Source organism: Girardinichthys multiradiatus, chromosome 2 (assembly GCF_021462225.1).
Source record: "Girardinichthys multiradiatus isolate DD_20200921_A chromosome 2, DD_fGirMul_XY1, whole genome shotgun sequence".
NCBI lineage: Eukaryota > Metazoa > Chordata > Actinopteri > Cyprinodontiformes > Goodeidae > Girardinichthys > Girardinichthys multiradiatus.
The window spans coordinates 45,586,121-45,606,207 of NC_061795.1; the positions used below are offsets into that span (position 1 = coordinate 45,586,121).

Consider the following 20,087-nt stretch of genomic DNA (forward strand, 5'->3'; position numbering starts at 1 on the left):
ATATTACAAAAACAACACACTAAAAACTTTTGAATGTGATTCTGAGAGTGATATTTAATAAATTAACAGTAAGACAAATAATATTTTCATTCACAATATGTAGGAATAAAAACATTTTAAATAAAGTAAATTGATCTTTTAAAATCAATATTATAATTTGTTATCTGCATTTGCATAGTTGGGACAATTAGTAGACAGAAGTTTGAAAACTAAACAACTCCCTCCAACTGATGAACAGTGTCAGAAAGTTAGGTGTTTAAAGAAAACGCTAAACTTTCCAGCAAAGATAAAAAATTATTCATTCATTTATTATTTAATTTCGAATTTTTCAAAAAAAGAGTAATGCTGACTGATATACTGTTAGCTAGATTCATGCTAAGATGACTTAAACTAAATAATAAAAAGAAAGAAAGAAAGAAAGAAATTACAGTAAACTAAAATGAGGTAAACTGAGCTGTCATAGACTAAAATAAGCTAAGATTGCTAACCTAAAATGAGCAAAATTAGGTTAAAATACATTAGGATTAGCAAAGACAATAGAAGCTAAGATACCCTACTACGAGCTCAAATAAGAAAAACTAAAATAACCTAAGCGTCAATAAATGAACTAGACAGTACTCGTACTCGTCATCTTCCGCTTATCCGGGACCGGGTCGCGGGGGCAGCAGACTCAGCAGAGACGCCCAGACGTCCCTCTCCACAGACACCTCCTCCAGTTCCTCCAGGGGGAGCCCAAGGCGTTCCCAGGCCAGCCGAGAGACATAGTCCCTCCAGCGTGTCCTGGGCCGTCCCCTGGGCCTCCCCCCGGTGGGACGTGCCTGGAACACCTCCCGAGGACGGTGTCCAGGAGGCATCCGGTATAGATGCCCGAGCCACCTCAACTGGCTCCTCTCGATGTGGAGGAGCAGCAGCTCTACTCCGAGCCCCTCCCGGATGGCCGACCTCCTCACCCTCTCTCTAAGTTGAGTGCCCGGCAACCCTACATAGGAAGCTCATTTCAGCCGCTTGTATCCGGGATCTCGTTCTTTCGGTCATGACCCAAAGTTCATGGCCATAGGTGAGGGTAGGAACGTAGACCGACCGGTAAATTGAGAGCTTTGCTTTTCGGCTCAGCTCTCTCTTCACCACAATGGACCGGCACAGCGCCCCCATTACTGTGGTAGCCGCACCGATCCGTCTGTCGATCTCCCGCTCCATTCTTCCCTCACTCGTGAACAAGACCCCGAGATACTTAAACTCCTCCACTTGAGGCAGGAACTCCCCTCCAACCTGAAGAGGACAAGCCACCCTTTTCCGGTCGAGTACCATGGCCTCGGACTTGGAGGAGCTGATCCTCATCCCAGCCGCTTCACACTCGGCTGCGAACCGCCACAGCGCATGCTGTAGGTCTTGGCTAGAGGGGGCCAGCAGGGCCATGTCATCCGCAAAAAGAAGAGAAGAAATCCACTGGTCCCCAAACCAGAACCCCTCCGGCCCTTGGCTGCGTCTAGAAATCCTGTCCATAAAAGTTATGAACAGGACCGGTGACAAAGGGCAGCCCTGCCGGAGTCCAACATGCACTGGGAACAGGTCCGACTTAGTGCCGGCAATGCAGACCAAACTCCTGCTCCGCTCGTACAGGGACCGGATGGCCCCTAATAAAGGGCCCCCGAGTCCATACTCCTGGAGCACCCCCCACAGGGCATCATGAGGGTCACAGTCGAATGCCTTCTCCAGGTCCACAAAACACATGTGAACCGGTTGGCAAACTCCCATGAACCCTCGAGCACCCTGTAGAGGGTATAGAGCTGGTCCAGTGTTCCACGGCTGGGACAAAAACCACACTGCTCCTCCTGAAGCCGAGGTTCGACTATCGGTCGGACTCTCCTCTCCAATACCCTGGCGTAGGCCTTACCAGGAAGGCTGAGGAGTGTGATCCCCCTTCTTATGAAGGGGGACCTCCACCCCATTCTGCCAGTCCAGAGGCACTGTCCCCGACCGCCACGCAGTGTTGAAGAGGCGTGTCAACCATGACAGCCCTACAACATCCAGACACTGGAGGTACTCAGGGCAGATCTCATCCACCCCCAAAGCCTTGCCACCGCGGAGCTTTTTAACCACCTCGGTGACTTCAGCCTGGGTGATGAAAGAGTCCAACCCCAAGTCCCCAGCCTCTGTTTCCACCACGGAATGCGTGATGGCAGGATTGAGGAGATCCTCGAAGTACTCCTTCCACCGCCCAATAATGTCCTCAGTCGAGGTCAGCAGTCTCCCGCCCCCACTATAAACAGCGTTGGCGAAGCACTGCTTCCCCCTCCTGAGGCGCCGGACGGTTTGCCAGAATCGCTTCAAGGCCAACCGGTAGTCCTTCTCCATGGCCTCACAGAACTCTTCCCAGGCCCGAGTTTTTGCCTCTGCCACAGCCCGGGCCGCAGCACGCTTGGCCTCACGGTACCCGTCAGCCGCCTCAGGAGTCCCACAAGCCAACCACAGCCAATAGGACTCCTTCTTCAGCTTGACAGCGTCCCTTACTGCCGGTGTCCAACACCGGGTTCTGGGATTGCCGCCACGACAGGCACCGCAGACCTTATGGCCGCAGCTACGGGCAGCAGCATCGACAATAGATGCGGAGAACATGGTCCACTCGGACTCTATGTCTCCAACATCCCCCGGGATCTGGTCGAAGCTCTCCCAGAGGTGGGAGTTGAATACATCCCTGGCCGAGGGCTCTGCCAGGCGTTCCCAGCAGACCCTCACTATGCGCTTGGGCCTGCCAAGTCTGTCTGGCTTTCTCCTCCTCCAGCGGATCCAACTCACCACCAGGTGGTGATCAGTGGACAGCTCAGCCCCTCTCTTCACCCGAGTGTCCAAAACATGCGGCCGAAGGTCTGATGATACGACAACAAAGTCGATCATCGACCTCCTGCCTAGGGTGTCCTGGTGCCAAGTGCACTGATTGGCACCCTTATGTTTGAACATGGTGTTCGTTATGGACAATCCGTGACTAGCACAGAAGTCCAATAACAAAACAACACTTGGATTCAGATCGGGGAGGCCATTCCTCCCGATCACGCCTCTCCAGGTGTCACTGTCATTCCCCACGTGGGCGTTGAAGTCCTGCAGCAGAATAATGGAGTCCCCAGGAGGGGCACTATCCAGCACCCCCGACAGGGACGCCAAGAAGGCCGGGTACTCTGCACTACCACTCGGCCCATAGGCTGAAATGATAGTCAGAGACCTCTCCCCAACCCGAAGGCGCAGGGATACGACCCTCTCATCCACTGGGGTAAACCCCAACACGAGATGGCTAAGCTGGGGGGCAACAAGTAAACCCACACCAGCCCGCCGCCTCTCCCCGTGGGCCATTCCAGAGTAGAAGAGAGTCCAGCCCCTCTCGTGGAGATGGGTTCCAGAGCCCACGCTGTGCGTGGAGGCGAGCCAGACTATTTCTAGTCGATATCTCTCGACCTCCCGCACAAGCTCATGCTCCTTCCCCCCCAGTGAGGTGGCATTCCACGTCCCTAGAGCCAGCCTAAGCATCCGGCTATCGGGCCGCTGAGGTCTCCACCTTCGTCCGCCACCCAATCCTCTTTGCACCGGTCCCTCACGGTTCCCCCTGCAGGTGGTGGGCCCACTGAGGGATGGCCTCGCGTCTCTCGTTCGGGCTTGGCCCGACCGGGTCCCGCGAGGAGCAACCCGGCCACCAGGCGCTCCCCGCCGAGTCCCGACCCCAGGCCTGGCTCCAGGGTGGGACCCCGGCTCCACCGTACCGGGCGACGTCACATGCCTCGATATTTTGTTCTTCATGAGGGGTTCTTGAACCATTCTTTGTCTGACCCATCACCTAGAACCTGTTTGCCATGGGAGACCCTACCAGGGGCATTTAGGCCCCAGACAACATAGCCTCTAGGATCATTTGAGCACTCAAACCCCTCCACCATGTTAAGGTGGCGGTTCAAGGAGGGGTGAACTAGACAGTGCTTACCTAAAATAAGCTAGTTTAGGCTAAGCTTTGTTAGGACAACTAAGCAAAGTTAAAGTAAGGTAAAACAAATGTATGCTAGGCTAGGCAACTATCAGCTAGATAACTAAACTATGACAGTTTAAGCTAAATGATAAGCTAACGCAAGCTTACGTAGAATAAATTATATTAGGGTAAACTCGCCTACTGTAAGCTAGTATGAGATAGACTAAACCAAGAAAAGATCAAATAAAATAAGGTATACAAAATTAAGACAGACCAAACCACAACTGAACCCAGATAAAGTTAACTAAGGTTTGCCAACAAAACATAAGGTAGACAAAATTATCACAAGCTAATCAATGCTAACGTTCGTTCGTTCGTCCGTTCGTCGTCTTCCGCTTATCCAGGACTGGGTCGCGGGGGCAGCAGACTCAGCAGAGACGCCCAGACGTCCCTCTCTCCAGACACCTCCTCCAGTTCCTCCAGGGGGAGCCCAAGGCGTTCCCAGGCCAGCCGAGAGACATAGTCCCTCCAGCATGAAATGCTAACGTAACTTCAGCTAATATCTTAACTATTATAAGGTCAAATGTGATCAACTAAAACAAGCTAAGGCAAGATTAACTTAAGGTAAATGGATTTGAGGTAAACTAACTGTACCTTAAACAAATGCAGAACCACCGTAAGCCTAACCCACTCAAGACTGTGAAGATGATGGTGGACTTCTGAAGAACACCTCCACACTACCTCCTCTCCCCATCCTTCACAACACTGTCCACTGTGGATCGCTTCCAGTTCAAAGGAACCACCCTCTGAGCCTCAAACATAGACACTATTCATGCATGGAGACTTCACTTCCTGTGGCACCTCAAAAAATATATATATGGATAATTACAACAAATATATTTTCCTTTCATTTTTCTGGAAGAAAATATCCTCATTGGGAGCAAGTGGAACCAAAACCAAATTGCTTGTTTGTGTGCAGAAACTTTGCAAATAAGGCTGATTCTGATTTGAGTGACTCATTGACTTGGTTAAGTGCTTAAATCTGTATTATAAAGCCACACATGGACCATTTCAGAATGGGCACCATTACTCTTTTCTCAATTCAGTAAACTTGGAACTACATCCAGACACAGTATTCAGCCATAGGAGGGTTTTTATGTCTAATTTATGTGTTGTGCCAGCTGCGGTTAGACACTTGCCATGGTGTTCTATCTGCCAAACACAACACTGGGCAGAGAAATAATTAAAATCTTTGAAATTTAAAGCAGAAAATATATCCCTTCATTTTACTTAGAGAGCTGTTTTCTAATATTCACCCATCATGTCGGCAAATCTATTTGGGCATTAGAGGAAGTTGCTTTGCCACATGCAGGTTCACCACTGTGCAGCATTAATCTTTTCCAGTACATCTCCACTGAACCCCAGATCTGCTGTCAAAACATCCAACATGTTTTTCTCATGATTGGACAATAATCCATCTGAAGGACACCACCCAAACAGGAAAATGTATTAAACAAGACTTCTTCATGTTTACCTTTGATGTTTTTAGCTAAGATTTCTCTGAGGTTGTTCTGATTTTCTTTAAGGTTGCCCAGCAGGTGCCCAGAGTGAAGTGTTGGGAACGTGAAAACTGAGGAATGACCGATCAGAGGACGCACACAGATGCACAGTAGGAAAACGTTATTTGGAAAAATATACATCGTTAACTTTCCCCCAGTGGCCTCCATTATTAATGGTCTATGTCAATGTGTGTCTGTCCCTATCAAATAAACTTAAATAAATAAATAAATGCCCTGCGATGGACTGGCGACGTGTCCAGGGTGTACCCTGCCTCTCGCCCATAGACTGCTGGAGATAGGCACCAGCTCCCCCGCGACCCACTATGGAATAAGCGGTAGAAAATGACTGACTGACTGAAATAAATAAATGACTGATGTGTTAAACAGTTGACAGGACCCTGCAGGGGGAGAAGAATAATGAGAGTGTGGAAGCAATCCTAAAAGCTAGAAATATGAGAAGTCAATCGGTGTCTATTTCTCCTCAAATGCATCACCATAGGTTGCCTGACCTTCAGATGTAAAGAGAGATGTATTATCTCAGACTGCAGATATTCCACATATGTCAGGTATGAACAGTGGGCCACTTTCTGTGAGCAGAGGACCCTTAAAGAAATATGTCTGGTCTATATGTAGGGGATGCTTTATTTGCTGTAGTTTTGTCAAATGTGTGAAGGTATTGATGCACATTTGGTTTTCACTCATACGTCAAATCAATATGTTTAATTGTGTTTTTTGATGTACTTTTTTACTGTTTTTGAAAGAAGTCTAAAAGTTTATTTTGAAATTTGTCAGAGGAAGTTTGGTCTCGCCCCTTGTCCAGATTGATATTTTCTCCTCATGGTGCCTCCTGGCAGGTTCTACCTCCTGCGCTCTTCGGTTCCTCACTCCTGCCAGGGCTCATGTGTTCAATGGTAGAATCCAACTCCACCCACAGCTGGGATCTGAAGGCATCAGCAGGAATGGAAGAGGTCCAAACCAAAGTGCACCAGAATCATTACAGCCCCATTGAAGCCCCACTAGACCCACTGGTATCAGTGCTGAGGCCTCTGAAAAATGTTGTTTGAATTTCTTACTTTTATCATTATGTGTTTACCTGTCACTCTAAGTTACCTTGTCATGACTTCTGCAGTGGGCTCTGATTGGTTTGGATCATCCTGAGATGAATATAGACTAAAGTGGATTAATTGGGTTTGAATTAGACCTGTTTGTCTTGTTAATTGTCCCAAGAATTATTGTGTTGTTAAATGGCACGACATAAACAAACTGAACTGAATTAAATGTTTTGGGGAAACTTGAGCTCTTTATATTAAGTTCTTTGCAAAACTTCTGGCCACAAAATCTAAAATGAGTCTCCTAAGATGAATATATGATGAGTATAGAATGAATTAAGATTGATTGCCACTGAAAATAAATAATTACCTGCAGCTACTTCTGTGTCCTCTTTCATGTATAAATATGATTATGTTTATATGGTTCTTCCTCATTCTGGAGGAACAACAGCACTTTGATGATCCATGGTAGAAAAGTTTTTTTTTTAACATCGTTTGTTTATAACCTCAAGAGGTTGAATGTTTCTTTACTGCCATGACATTGTATTTTCTTGAATAAAACATTATAATCACAGTATGTTAGGGACATCTTAAAGCCCAGAAGCATTTCGAAACCATAATTAAATGTAACCTCTGGGTTCATTTTGACACGTTCCGAGATCATTTGGTGGAAAGTCGTTGCTGCCACCTAGTGGTAAAATTCAATTCAAATTTAAATTCAAAAATACTTTATTGATCCCAAAGGGAAATTAAATAAAGAAAGCCAGAAGAACGCAATAATTAAATGAAGGTTAACTAACATGTGAATTCATTAAAAATAGACATAATTACCACCACTATACTGTTTAGCTTTTATAGTTTTTTTTTTTTTTAGGTTATATATAATGTCCAGTGATAATAAACGTGTGTTAGTACTACTTGTGTTTTGATATAATATAATATAATATAATATAATATAATATAATATAATATAATATAATAATTCTAAATCGCGGATTGAAGATCAGATTATGTCTCCTGACCTTTGGCTCTCGTCGTAGACATCGTGCTGAATGAGCTGATCCTAGATCCGCTCTCCCTGTCCTCAAACTCGGTCTGACTCCTCCTACTCTCCCGCTAAGGTCTGTCGTCTGTGGATGACGCCGAGCTAATGGCCGCTGGTGCTGCGCGGTGCGGGCTCATTTATTTTCTCCGCCATCGCGGCTGAAGTGAAACCGTGGATAAACTGACCGTAGACCGTAACTTCGGTATCAGTGGGAGGGGGTCGTCATTATCGCTGCAGATCCGTCAGTAAAGAGCTCCGGGTCGGCAAGGTGAATGAAAAAAAGCTAGTAGTTAGCCGTTAGCCTGTAGCTTAGCTTCAGTCATGCTACATTGTTAACGCAATAGAGGAGAGAGTTTCTCTGCTAAGCCAAGATAAAGTTCGTATTTACGTCGTTAAGTTCGACCGGTTGCATGTTTCTAACCGTGGAAGAAGTTCGCGGTTCGGCACGGACAGTTTGGGCTCGGTTAGCCTGCTCTCTGTCTGTCGCCAGGTTCTGGGCCTAAGCTAGCTTGACCAGCAGCTATTGTAAGTGTTACAGCTTGTTTTCGCAGCAGGAGATCATGTGTAGCCTTCACAGACATTAATTATGTTTGTTTAGAGAATTAGGAGGTTCATCTGAGGGCCGAAGCAGTAAATCAGGTTAGGTTTATCAGAGCTAGTAACTAGCAGCGCCGAGAGGTCTTCTTCATGAAGCTAACCCTTCTGTTGCAAATCTGCCAAAGAAAAAAATTATTTTCTCATGCATGATGTCATCAGTTTGAAAATATAGGTTGCACTCAATTATAAAGTTTCAAAGTTTGTTGTATGGCTAGTTTTTTGTATGTAGAGATGTTAAATTAGCAAGGTTTGGAACCCTGATCAGCTGTAACATCATTACTCTGATATTGTTTAGTCTAAACCAACTCTGATCTCTGGTTTCCAGCTGGCAGTTGAACTTCAGTCCCCAATAATTGTTATCCGGAATATTCCACAGATGTTTAAAAATATGATAAGATTTGGAGGTTGCAAGATATAATCAAGGCCTCAAAGTAGTTGCTGTTTTTGTCAAACCCTTTTTGAAATATTCTTCAGCATGCTAGAAAATCAGAAAGGTTATTTGTGTCATATTGACATCCTCAGCTATGTTGTTATCCAGGGCATTCTTCTGCCTTCTTTATTGTACTGTTGTATGTACGTAATGATTGGGAGATGCACATGCACCCTATTTTCTTTACGATGGAAAAGAAAAGGAGTCAGGATCCAGGTCTGTGGTCCAGTTCTCGTGTTTTTGTGTTCAATGCAAAAGCATGAGATAGTTCAATGCTGCTGCTTTGGGTTGGATATGGACACCCTAAATGATCTGAAGCTATACAGCCCCAAACACAACAAACTTCATTTGTTGACACATTTTTTATCAGAAGCAGCAGAGTGTTTTTTCTTTCCCATGTGAATGGGTAATCACTGGCTGGCTCCAGTTAACCAGATTTCCATTCTTGGAGTATGCTTTGTAGGTACTGACTGGTGCAAGATGGAAACTTCCCTGGGAGCTGCAGCTGTGGAGATACCCCTATTGAATCATCCAAGCGTCTTAGATCCGCATACTGAACTTTTTTCATCCTTTCAAAAACGCTGTTCAGAAGTGATGACTGGATTTCGGATATTCACCTGTCAGGCATACTATTATGACCATTGGCTTAATGGTGTGTTGGTCCCCTTTTTGTGGCCAAAACATCCCACATCCGTGAAAGCATGGTTTGTTCAGCACATCCCAAAGGTTCTTGATTGGATTGAAATCTGAGGCCTAGTAAACACTGCAAACTACCTATGATTCTTATTTAATGGTTCTGGAACCACATTTGCTCTGTATTATCTTGTTGAAAGAGCAGCCTTTAGGAAATACCATTTCAATGACAGACAAGTACTACAACAACACTTGTCATTTTATCAGGAAAACACAATGTTTTTCATTTAGCTTTTGGCTGATCAGTGTGTTTACTGTTGTTGTGTTGTCTCATTGAATGCATGACTTATTTATACATGTTTCTCCCCCATCAGAATAATCTTCCATGGATACTCCTGAAAGCCCTACGCAGTCCCCTCAGTCTCCGGAGGAGGAGAAGGGTCTTTCTGACAGTGAGCTGCTGCACTCTCCTGATGATGAAGCTGGCAGGGTCATCTCAGATAGCGAGTTGCTCCAGGAGGAGGAAAACGGAGGTTTGACTGAGGAGGAAGAAGAGGATGAAGCAGCAGAAGGGCGAGGAGGAAGGTTAGACTTGGAGGACGAGGTGGTCCCTGACTTTGTTTCAGATCCAGAGGATGAGGACCCTGTCGGAGTAGAAAGGATGGGACAAGAGGATGAGACCATTATGCTTATGGAGGGAGATGAAGATGAACCACAAGGGCGTAGATTAGATGGGGACGGGGACAGAGTTCTTGACACTCCGCATTCTCCTGACTTTGAGCCCGAACAGAGCAAGGACCACATTGAGTCTGAGGAGGACGGGGAAGGTGGGGACGAAGGATATGGGGGCTACAGGAAACCTGCCTCAGTAGAGCAGGAAGCCAGTGAGGTAGAAGAAGATAAACACGAGGGCGAGGAAGAAGAGGAGGAGGAGGAAATGAGAAGAGCTGAAGAGAGAAGAGCGGTTCTGGTGAGGGAGCTGAAGGATGATTCTGCCTCGGTTTCCCGTGAGCTGGATGAACATGAGCTGGATTATGACGAGGAGGTGCCAGAAGAACCTATTCCTGCGCAAGATGAAGAGGAGGATGAGGAAGACACAAAAGTGGAGGGAGGAGAGGAAGATGAGGAGGACAACAAAGAAAAGAACAATAAGAAAAAGGAAAAGAAGCCGATTCTCCCTCCTTCTCCATCAAACGATGAGTCAAAGAGGATGGAAAGCTCTAAAGGGCTCGAGAGGCTCCGGAGAGATTCCTTCCGAGACAGGAAGAAGGATGAGGATGACGGAGAGATCGATGAAGGAGAGATCGATGTAAGTCATCATAGTTTGGTTGCTTGGGGGTACATATAGTTTTGTGGTCTGTTTTAACATAAACTCCGCAGGAGCTAGCACCAGATTTAGTCCAAGATTTTTCTAAAGATGCTCCAATCAGCCACTGATCTGCAGTTCTTCCTTGTTGGCTTCATATCATGTCATACATTAAAAACTAAGAACTCCCACAATGTTTGACACTTGACGCAGAGCTGGACACTTCATCTAATCTCAGACTTCATTGCAATATTCTAGTCTGTAATATCACAAAGCATACGATTAAAATAAACAGAAGATGCAGAAAATAAAAAAACGTAGGGAGTAATTTAATTATTCAATGAGATATAAATGTATATATCTAATTTAATTAGCTTCTTTATTTATTCACCTTTCTAATAATGATCTTATTTATTATCCATTCCAATTTTCCACTTTTTTTATTGAGTTATTTTTTATTGTCTTTATTTATGTTTATGTTTTAATATTTTCTGTCTGTTTTATTTTTCCTTTGTATTTTTTTCCTTTATTTTTTTGTTCAATGCTATTTATTTATGCTTGTGTTTTTTACATTTCCGGATGCATTTCTGCCTAATTATGGAAATGAGGAGGGGTTGTGTCTTCAGGCGTCAACTTCTGCCTATTGGCTGGTTAGCTTTAGCCTGCATAGCTTGAATTTGCATGGCTTTTCCCCACCAAAAAGCATTTAGCAATAGCGAACACGGCAAACAGATGTTCGGTGTCCTAAATCCTCCGGTCTATTAGCAGCTTCCCTTAAGAGCTCTGGGGAAGGTAATACCCTTAGCTTCCCAGTGTCCGACCTCTTAAGGGAAGCTGCTGCATTTATTTCTGTAGATATTCTTAATTATGGCCTGGTTGGTCCTCCATATTCTTTCTCTTTTTTGTTTTATAATCCTCTAAAAAAAATCTGAATCAGTCAACATTTAAATCTGCAGGTCAGACTTGCTCTGATAATGATGTAATTACAGTAAATTGTGCAACCTTAGACGATATGATCCTCCTTTGAATCTAAAGTCATGGTTCCTAACTGGAAAAAGGTGGATTTGATATACAGTATGAAGGCAGCACAATATATCAAATCCATAAAGGACTGACTGGATGCCATAACGTTTTAGCGGCCATGCATTCAAACTTCGTTTTTTATTACTTTTGGTCACTTGCATGAACTTTTGCTGCCCCTTATTCTCACACCTGGTGCAGATCTTGGCAACCAAGATCAGAAAGACCATGGAGGTTGATGAAGGAAAAATGAGAACGTAATTAGAAAAATGTGGCTCAGACATAACTGAAATCATCATGGCACCATTCAACAATATCTTTGCAATGTCGTGTTTTATCTAATATTACACTCTAGGGCTCCTTTCTGTAGTTATGAGGACATTGCTCTGGTCTTTTGTGGTGAAGAAAGAGCTAAGCTCTGGATTCGCTGGTCCAGTTATCACCTATGGTCATGAGTTGTTCTTTCAGTTACGATCCAAGAGATCCTGAAAACCAGCAACTGACATTAGCTTTATCTGAATGATGGCTGTCTCTTTGTTAGAGATGAGGTAAGGAGCTTCTTCATCTGAGGATGTTTGGAGTAAATATGACTCCTCCACATCAAGAGGAGTCATATGAGGTGGTACATCTGATCAGGATGCCTCGTTTTGGAGCTTCAATCTTGCGATCACCTTGGGATATACACCAAGAGCAACTGGAGAGAAATGTCTTTGTTTTCCTCCTGGACCGGTCGCCTTCATGACTGGGTCTTCAATATGGATCGATGGATGATCTTAGGCCCCTTTCATACGGGAAATGAGTGACACTGAAAGATCTTATTAAGTCGTTTTTCTTCAGGCGACAGTGGACAGGAAACTAAGTTGGGTTTAAGTTCTGTTGCTCTCGTTGAATCTGTCCCAACCACTGATGGAAGCAGCAGAAAACATCACGTCTCTAACCCTCAGGCTGCAAGTCAGAGCCACCTTTCAGTCCATTCAGATTCGACAACACTCTAGGTTTGATTATTGGAAAGCAAGACAAATCTAAAAGAGGCTGAGGAACAATCAGGATATTTATCTGAACACATTCATCCTATTGACTAGATATGTGAATGCATAAAGCTTGTTTACCATCTAAATAACAAAGGATCCATCTAAATTATCCCATCACCTATTTATTTTATTTTATTATTAATCTCAGGTCAGGACATCACAGCCCCAGGAGAGAAACCTATTCTTCTCTCTACCCAGTGATTACTTCCCAGCTGCTTCTGATGAATCCCAAGATGTTTGCAGGACAGAGAGGATTGGAGGGAATATACAGTACACATTCTCTCCGAAACATTTTTTGGTCTGCTCCCACGTCTTCTATCAAGGGACATTACCAGAAAACCTCTGAAAGAAGACATCCTGATCAGATAACCATCTCAGCCCACTCCTTTCTTTGTGAAGGAGCAGCAGTTCTACTCTGAGCCTGATAATAGAGTTTCTAAGAATATCTCTAAGGCAGAACCTGGGAACCCTGCAGAGGAACCTCACCGGACCAGTAAATCCACATCTTTCAGCTCAGCTCCTTCTGTAATACAGCAGACTGCAACAATGCCCTCATTGCTGCAGACACCAGAACTCCTCCACTTGAGGCAGAGAATTTCCTCTGACCCTCCAAGAGCCGTCCAACCTTTCCAGTTGAGAACCATGAATGTAATCCCAGTTGGTTCACGCTCAGCTGCTGGTGTTAAACTTCGACCCAAAATGTTCCTAAAGGTTGCAATAAAAACGGTCAGCAGTCTGGAGCAGTTTCCTAAGGTTTTTGGTTCTTTATCAACAGATTTCAAAAGCTGAAGCTTAATTTAAGGCGCTTTCCGAACAATTGATGCGAATTAAGATCTAATTCTAGTTGTAATACAGATGATTTATTGTATTCAGAAGTGGTGTTTTCTGTCTGCAGGATGATGACCTGGAAGAAGGGGAGGTCAAAGATCCATCTGACAGGAAGATCAGACCACGCCCCATCTGCAGGTTCTTTATTAAAGGTAGGAGGTCAGAGGTCAGACTGTGTCCAGAATGTCAAGCTAGCTCAGGTTGGGGGGTTGTAAGCATTGGTTTCCAGCAGAGGGAGCTGTTGAGCTGCTGAAATCAATGTTTCTGTCCCAGTCGTGAAGAGATTAATAATCAGATTGTTTCTGCACATAACTTTTGATTCTTTGACTCTACAGGTCCTTCTCAAAAAATTGGCATATTGTGATTAAGTTCATTATTTTCCATAATGTCATGATGAAAATTTAACATTCATATATTTTAGATTCATTGCACACTAACTGAAATATTTCAGGTCTTTTATTGTCTTAATACGGATGATTTTGGCATACAGCTCATGAAAACCCAAAATTCCTATCTCACAAAATTAGCATATTTCATCCGACCAATAAAAGAAAAGTGTTTTTAATACAAAAAACGTCAACCTTCAAATAATCATGTACAGTTATGCACTCAATACTTGGTCGGGAATCCTTTTGCAGAAATGACTGCTTCAATGCGGCGTGGCATGGAGGCAATCAGCCTGTGGCACTGCTGAGGTCTTATGGAGGCCCAGGATGCTTCGATAGCGGCCTTTAGCTCATCCAGAGTGTTGGGTCTTGAGTCTCTCAACGTTCTCTTCACAATATCCCACAGATTCTCTATGGGGTTCAGGTCAGGAGAGTTGGCAGGCCAATTGAGCACAGTGATACCATGGTCAGTAAACCATTTACCAGTGGTTTTGGCACTGTGAGCAGGTGCCAGGTCGTGCTGAAAAATGAAATCTTCATCTCCATAAAGCTTTTCAGCAGATGGAAGCATGAAGTGCTCCAAAATCTCCTGATAGCTAGCTGCATTGACCCTGCCCTTGATAAAACACAGTGGACCAACACCAGCAGCTGACACGGCACCCCAGACCATCACTGACTGTGGGTACTTGACACTGGACTTCTGGCATTTTGGCATTTCCTTCTCCCCAGTCTTCCTCCAGACTTGATTTCCGAATGACATGCAGAATTGGCTTTCATACGAAAAAAGTACTTTGGACCACTGAGCAACAGTCCAGTGCTGCTTCTCTGTAGCCCAGGTCAGGCGCTTCTGCCGCTGTTTCTGGTTCAAAAGTGGCTTGACCTGGGGAATGCGGCACCTGTAGCCCATTTCCTGCACACGCCTGTGCACGGTGGCTCTGGATGTTTCTACTCCAGACTCAGTCCACTGCTTCCGCAGGTCCCCCAAGGTCTGGAATCGGCCCTTCTCCACAATCTTCCTCAGGGTCCGGTCACCTCTTCTCGTTGTGCAGCGTTTTCTGCCACACTTTTTCCTTCTCACAGACTTCCCACTGAGGTGCCTTGATACAGCACTCTGGGAACAGCCTATTCGTTCAGAAATTTCTTTCTGTGTCTTACCCTCTTGCTTGAGGGTGTCAATAGTGGCCTTCTGGACAGCAGTCAGGTCGGCAGTCTTACCCATGATTGGGGTTTTGAGTGATGAACCAGGCTGGGAGTTTTAAAGGCCTCAGGAATCTTTTGCAGGTGTTTAGAGTTAACTCGTTGATTCAGATGATTAGGTTCATAGCTCGTTTAGAGACCCTTTTAATGATATGCTAATTTTGTGAGATAGGAATTTTGGGTTTTCATGAGCTGTATGCCAAAATCATCCGTATTAAGACAATAAAAGACCTGAAATATTTCAGTTAGTGTGCAATGAATCTAAAATATATGAATGTTACATTTTCATCATGACATTATGGAAAATAATGAACTTTATCACAATATGCTAATTTTTTGAGAAGGACCTGTATATTATATATAATTCCTGCTGCATTATAATCGGATCGGTTTCTTAAATTAAAATGTAAAACTTTGCCATAATTAGGTTATATTTGGAAAGTAGTAGTCATCTAGATTTTGTGCCCCCTCCATGTTTTTGTTTTATTTCTATTAATCTTTCCTGGTTTACTAAAGTTTTCTTCTTATTTCAACACAAATTTAGTTTTGCATTAAACTAATAAAATATAAAAAGGTATCTGTATGCGGGCAACCACTCTTCAGTCATGTGCGTCACAGTTAGTCCACATTATTTTATGCTCTGACTTCAGCTGTGAGCGCTATAACTGACATACAATGTTTTCCTTTGAGGTGACAATTCATTTTAAGATTTGAAAATGACGCATGATCAGGAGGTTCTAATAACAAAGCTGTAACTATGTGGCAACACATTTTTAATTAGAGATAATAAAAACTCAAAATATAGCAGAATATTATATCAGATCAATTAAAAAGCATATTTTAAACAGAAATACCAGCCTTTTGATACGTATGTTCATTTCTATGTACTCAGTACTTGGTTGGGGCTCCTTCTGCATGAATTAAGGCTCCCACAGAGTCGCTTGTACTGTGAGCAGCGCAGACTCCGTGCGTTGTCCGCTTACTTTGAGGTATCATAGTAAAGCGTACCAATTTCCTACATTTCCTACACTTTCTGCCATGGCGTCGCCGGATGAGGAGGAAGAGTTAATTTGCTGTGTAGCTTTGAAAAAACAATAAAAAAGAAGGTGGAATTAAAGACTAGGGACGAAGCAGAGGAATGCACCTGTCAGTGCACCGTGGTTCTGCTGAGGCGTTCAAGAAGCCCAGGTTGCTTTGATGGTGGCCTTCAGAGCATCTGCATTGTTTGTTCTGGTGCCTCTCATTTCTTGTTGACAATACTCTTTAGATTCTCTATGGGGTTCTGGTCAGCCGAATCTGCAGGCCAGTCAAGCACAATAGCACCATGGTCATTGAACCAGCTTTTGGTACCTTTGGCAGAGTGGGCCGGTACCAAGTCCTGCTGGGAAAGGGAATCAGCATCTCCACAAAGCTTATCAGCAAAAGGAAGGACGTGCTCTAAAATTTCCTGGTTGATGGCTACATTGAAACAGTGGACCAGAACCAGCACATGACACCTCAAATCCTCACTGACTGTGGAAACTTCACACTGAACTTCAAGCAACATGCATTCTGGGCCTCTCCACTCGAGACTCTAGGACCTTGATTTCCAAATGAGCAGCAGTCCAGTTCTTTTCTCCTTAGACATGGAGACACGTGTAACCCATGAGGAGGATTTGTCTGAGTAGCACCTCTTGATGCACCGACTCCAGTCTCAGTTCAGACCTTTTGAAGCTCCCCCAAATTCTTGATAGATTTTGGCTGACGGTCCTCTCAAGGCTATGGTCCCTGTTGCTGGTTCACCTTTTTCTAGCACACTTTTTCCTTCTACTCAACTTTCTATAAATATGCTTTAATTGTTTCATAATGTTCTAATTTTCTGAGACACTGGATTTCATTATCTGTAAGTCATTAATCAAAATTACAAGATATTAAGGCTTGAAATGTTTCACTCTGTAATAAATCCATAAAATATATTTCACTTTCTGAAATGAGTGACAGAAAATATTAAACTCCTCTACCGTGTTTTAATTTTATGAACTGTATGTGCTGCTTGGAAGCGCCAGGTTGATTAATCAGGAATGCTGTCATGTGTTCTTCAGGAAACTGTACATGGGGAATGAACTGCAGGTTCATCCACCCTGGAGTCAACGACAAGGGGAACTACTCTCTGATCACTAAGCCAGACCCTTTCTCCCCTAATGGAGCGCCCCCTGGAGGACCACTGCCCCTTATACCAAACAACCCCTGGGTGAGTAAGTCTCGATATGAAAATGACCAGGAAGGTTGTTGTTGTTTATCAATCAGGGGATTTATGGCCGGGATTCCCTGTATGTGGGAATTGTGTGGCAGCCGGAAAAGTTGAGCAAATATTTCCGTGTTGTAGGCTGCTCCGGTGGTGGAGGAGCTCCCTCCCCCACCTCCCCCGGTGGAGCCTCCCGTGGAGAGCGCCTGGGAGAGGGGACTGAGACACGCCAAAGAGGTAAATGCATCCTCTGTGTTTCATGCAAATCAGCCCGAGTTTGTCCCAAAAGAGACACGTGTCCTGCAGTGTTAATGTAAACTAATGTGTCACCCAGACCAAATTCAAGGATCTTTGAGTTTACTGTGCTCTAAATTTTTTCATTCATTTTTGACTGTGTTCCTTGCCTCACCTATTTATATAAAACAGATTTGTTTGGATCTCAAACTTCACTCTATAGATGTTTCTTTATTCTAGCTTGAGGAAAATGTTAAACTTGTAGGGCTTTGTTATTTATACCCAACAGAAGCTTAATGAATTGTTTTTAAAACAAGTCTGGCTCTACTGGTGGTTTACTGTGTTGCACTGAAACATCCGAACATTTACTCAAATCCAGCTTACATCAGAACTTCAGACCAGTTGGATGTAAGGCATCTAATCAACCAATTCTGCCATACATTTAAATAGATGACAAACTCTGCATGGGCCTGAGGTTCTGCACCCAAACCTCCTGAAGCATCTATGAGGAAGATTTGTCCAGCAGGTGTCAGTGTTTCACACACAGTGTTTGCGTTTCTGGCAGGTGCTGAAGAAGGCCACCATACGGAAGGAGCAGGAGCCCGACTTTGAGGAGAAGCGTTTCAACGTGACCATCGGAGAGGACGAGAGAGAGTTTGACAAAGAGAACGAGTTCTTCAGAGAACGCAGCTACCGGATCATCCGAGAGTACGGCCTGCTCACGCTGAGCCTTTAGGACTATAGGAACATTTTCAGCTGTAGCTTCAGTCTCCAGCAACGTAAACATGTCATCTCAGTGCACGTTCTGTTGATTAATAAAGATAACTTTGATGAATTGTTGCAGTCAAAGACTTGACTGCAACAATTCATTGAGGGGAGAAGAGATCAGAACGATAGACTTCAGATAAAAAGCATTTTATGGATAAGGACATAATAACAAAATATTGGGTCATTAACAGGTTCCGAAATTATATAAATTTAAACTCAAATGTACAAAAACACAGTTTCACTGTCTTTAGTTATTACACAAAGGTGCAGTCAAAATGGAAAAGCAGTGTGTTAAAATCTAATAACATCCTTTCTGCTTCTATTAGACCTAAAAGAGGAAAATAGCAAACCGCAGATGCTGATGAAAGGCATTGATCTGATCCTCAGAGTGAGCACCTGTATAAAGCAGGAGTGTGTGAGCTGCTCTGGAGTAGACAGATGTGTGTTTACACAACACCAAGGTGGAAATACACACATGACTCTATAGAGAGGAAGATTATTCGGCAGCTTCCAGGTTTTTTGGGAGTGGACATCACATCAAATTCACCCCAAGTTCTGACTGTGTCATGCTCTCAAAAAAAGACGAAAAAACCAAGCGCTCCACCTCACGCTCTACTGTTATCAAGTTCATGACAGTTAGAAGAAGACTAACTGAGGACTTTAGTGTAAAAAAAACTGTATCTGAATAAAGTACAGGACCTCTGGAACAATGTCCTCTGGATGGATAAAAACCAATGTATAGATGTTTGGCCATAATGCACAGCACCATGATTGGAGCAAAACAAACTTGGCAATCAGCTGGCAAGCATGGTGGTGGAGGACTGATGGTCTGGGCTTGTTTTGCTGCTTATGAGACCTGGGTACCGTGCAATGACTCAGTGAACCATGAACTCCTCTGTATACAAACATTTTGTAGGATCAAATGTGTAGCCATCTGTCTGAGATCTGGAGCTTGGTCCAAACTGGGTCACCAACAGAACAATCATCCCAAACACTATGGCAAATGTAAAACGGCTAAAAACAAAGCCAATGGTACAATGGCTTAGTCAAAGTCCAAGCCTTGATCTAATTAAAACAATGTGATGGGACCTCAAGAAAGCTTTGCAGAAACAAATATCTGCAACGCAGTGTTGTGAAAACAGCCCTGAGAGGTTCTGCTGCTGAAGGTCCTACAAGCTGCCGGGTAATTGGGTGGAATCCCTGCTTTTCCATTTTCTCATCTTTGTTTAACGATAAAAAGTCTGGGATCTATTTTTTTATTTTTTTTTTGGATCTGGAAAAACCCTAAAGTTAAAGGAGGGTGTACTTTGTTTTTCGGATGACTGCTACTGGTAATAGAACAGGCTTCTTGTCACCAACCCATTTAAACTCGTTCACTTTGGTTTTGAAATGGTTCTTCAGCTGTTCTGGTACAGCTCTGCTCATATTTCCAATCCAAAGGGATTCTAAACTAAAAAGGGAACAAGCGAAACACAAGTTTCCCCTCATCCAGGAGTAGTTGGTTGTATTTGGTTACATTTCCTCACATGGTTTCTTTGCCTCTTTCAGGGAAATGGACTTCAGAGACCCTATGTATAGGTACGTTGAAATAAAATACTGCTCATCCTTAGAAACATAAATAACCTTTATTAAGATGTTTGCAAGTTTGTGCTACCAACTCATTTGTCCTATTAGTCGTGTGACTTTAAAACCCTCAAACAGTTGGGTCATTAACTTGCATAGGGCCAGATATTATCAGTTTTTATTTTATTTCATTACCCTGACTTCTGATCTGTTGGCGGGATCAGATTTATTAATAATTAAGATAGTTTAATTAATTTTTAGTTTTATTTAG

General features: G+C 43.8%; 1 protein-coding gene across 7 annotated transcripts in view; it reads left to right on the forward strand.

The window, feature by feature from the left end:
- Window positions 1-7,662: 7,662 nt before the first annotated feature.
- zc3h18 (zinc finger CCCH-type containing 18) overlaps window positions 7,663-20,087 on the forward strand; it is a 49,542-nt gene continuing 37,117 nt past the window's right edge. For 4 of the 7 annotated variants that reach the window (XM_047392665.1, XM_047392690.1, XM_047392707.1 and 1 more), the window contains exons 1-7: window positions 7,663-7,867; window positions 9,634-10,568; window positions 13,512-13,596; window positions 17,109-17,257; window positions 17,393-17,488; window positions 18,051-18,193; window positions 19,802-19,831. In XM_047392665.1, the coding sequence (XP_047248621.1) occupies window positions 9,645-10,568; window positions 13,512-13,596; window positions 17,109-17,257; window positions 17,393-17,488; window positions 18,051-18,193; window positions 19,802-19,831 (1,427 nt within the window). In that variant the 5' untranslated portion in view covers window positions 7,663-7,867; window positions 9,634-9,644. The other 3 variants (XM_047392698.1, XM_047392681.1, XM_047392673.1) reach the window with 2 other exon arrangements.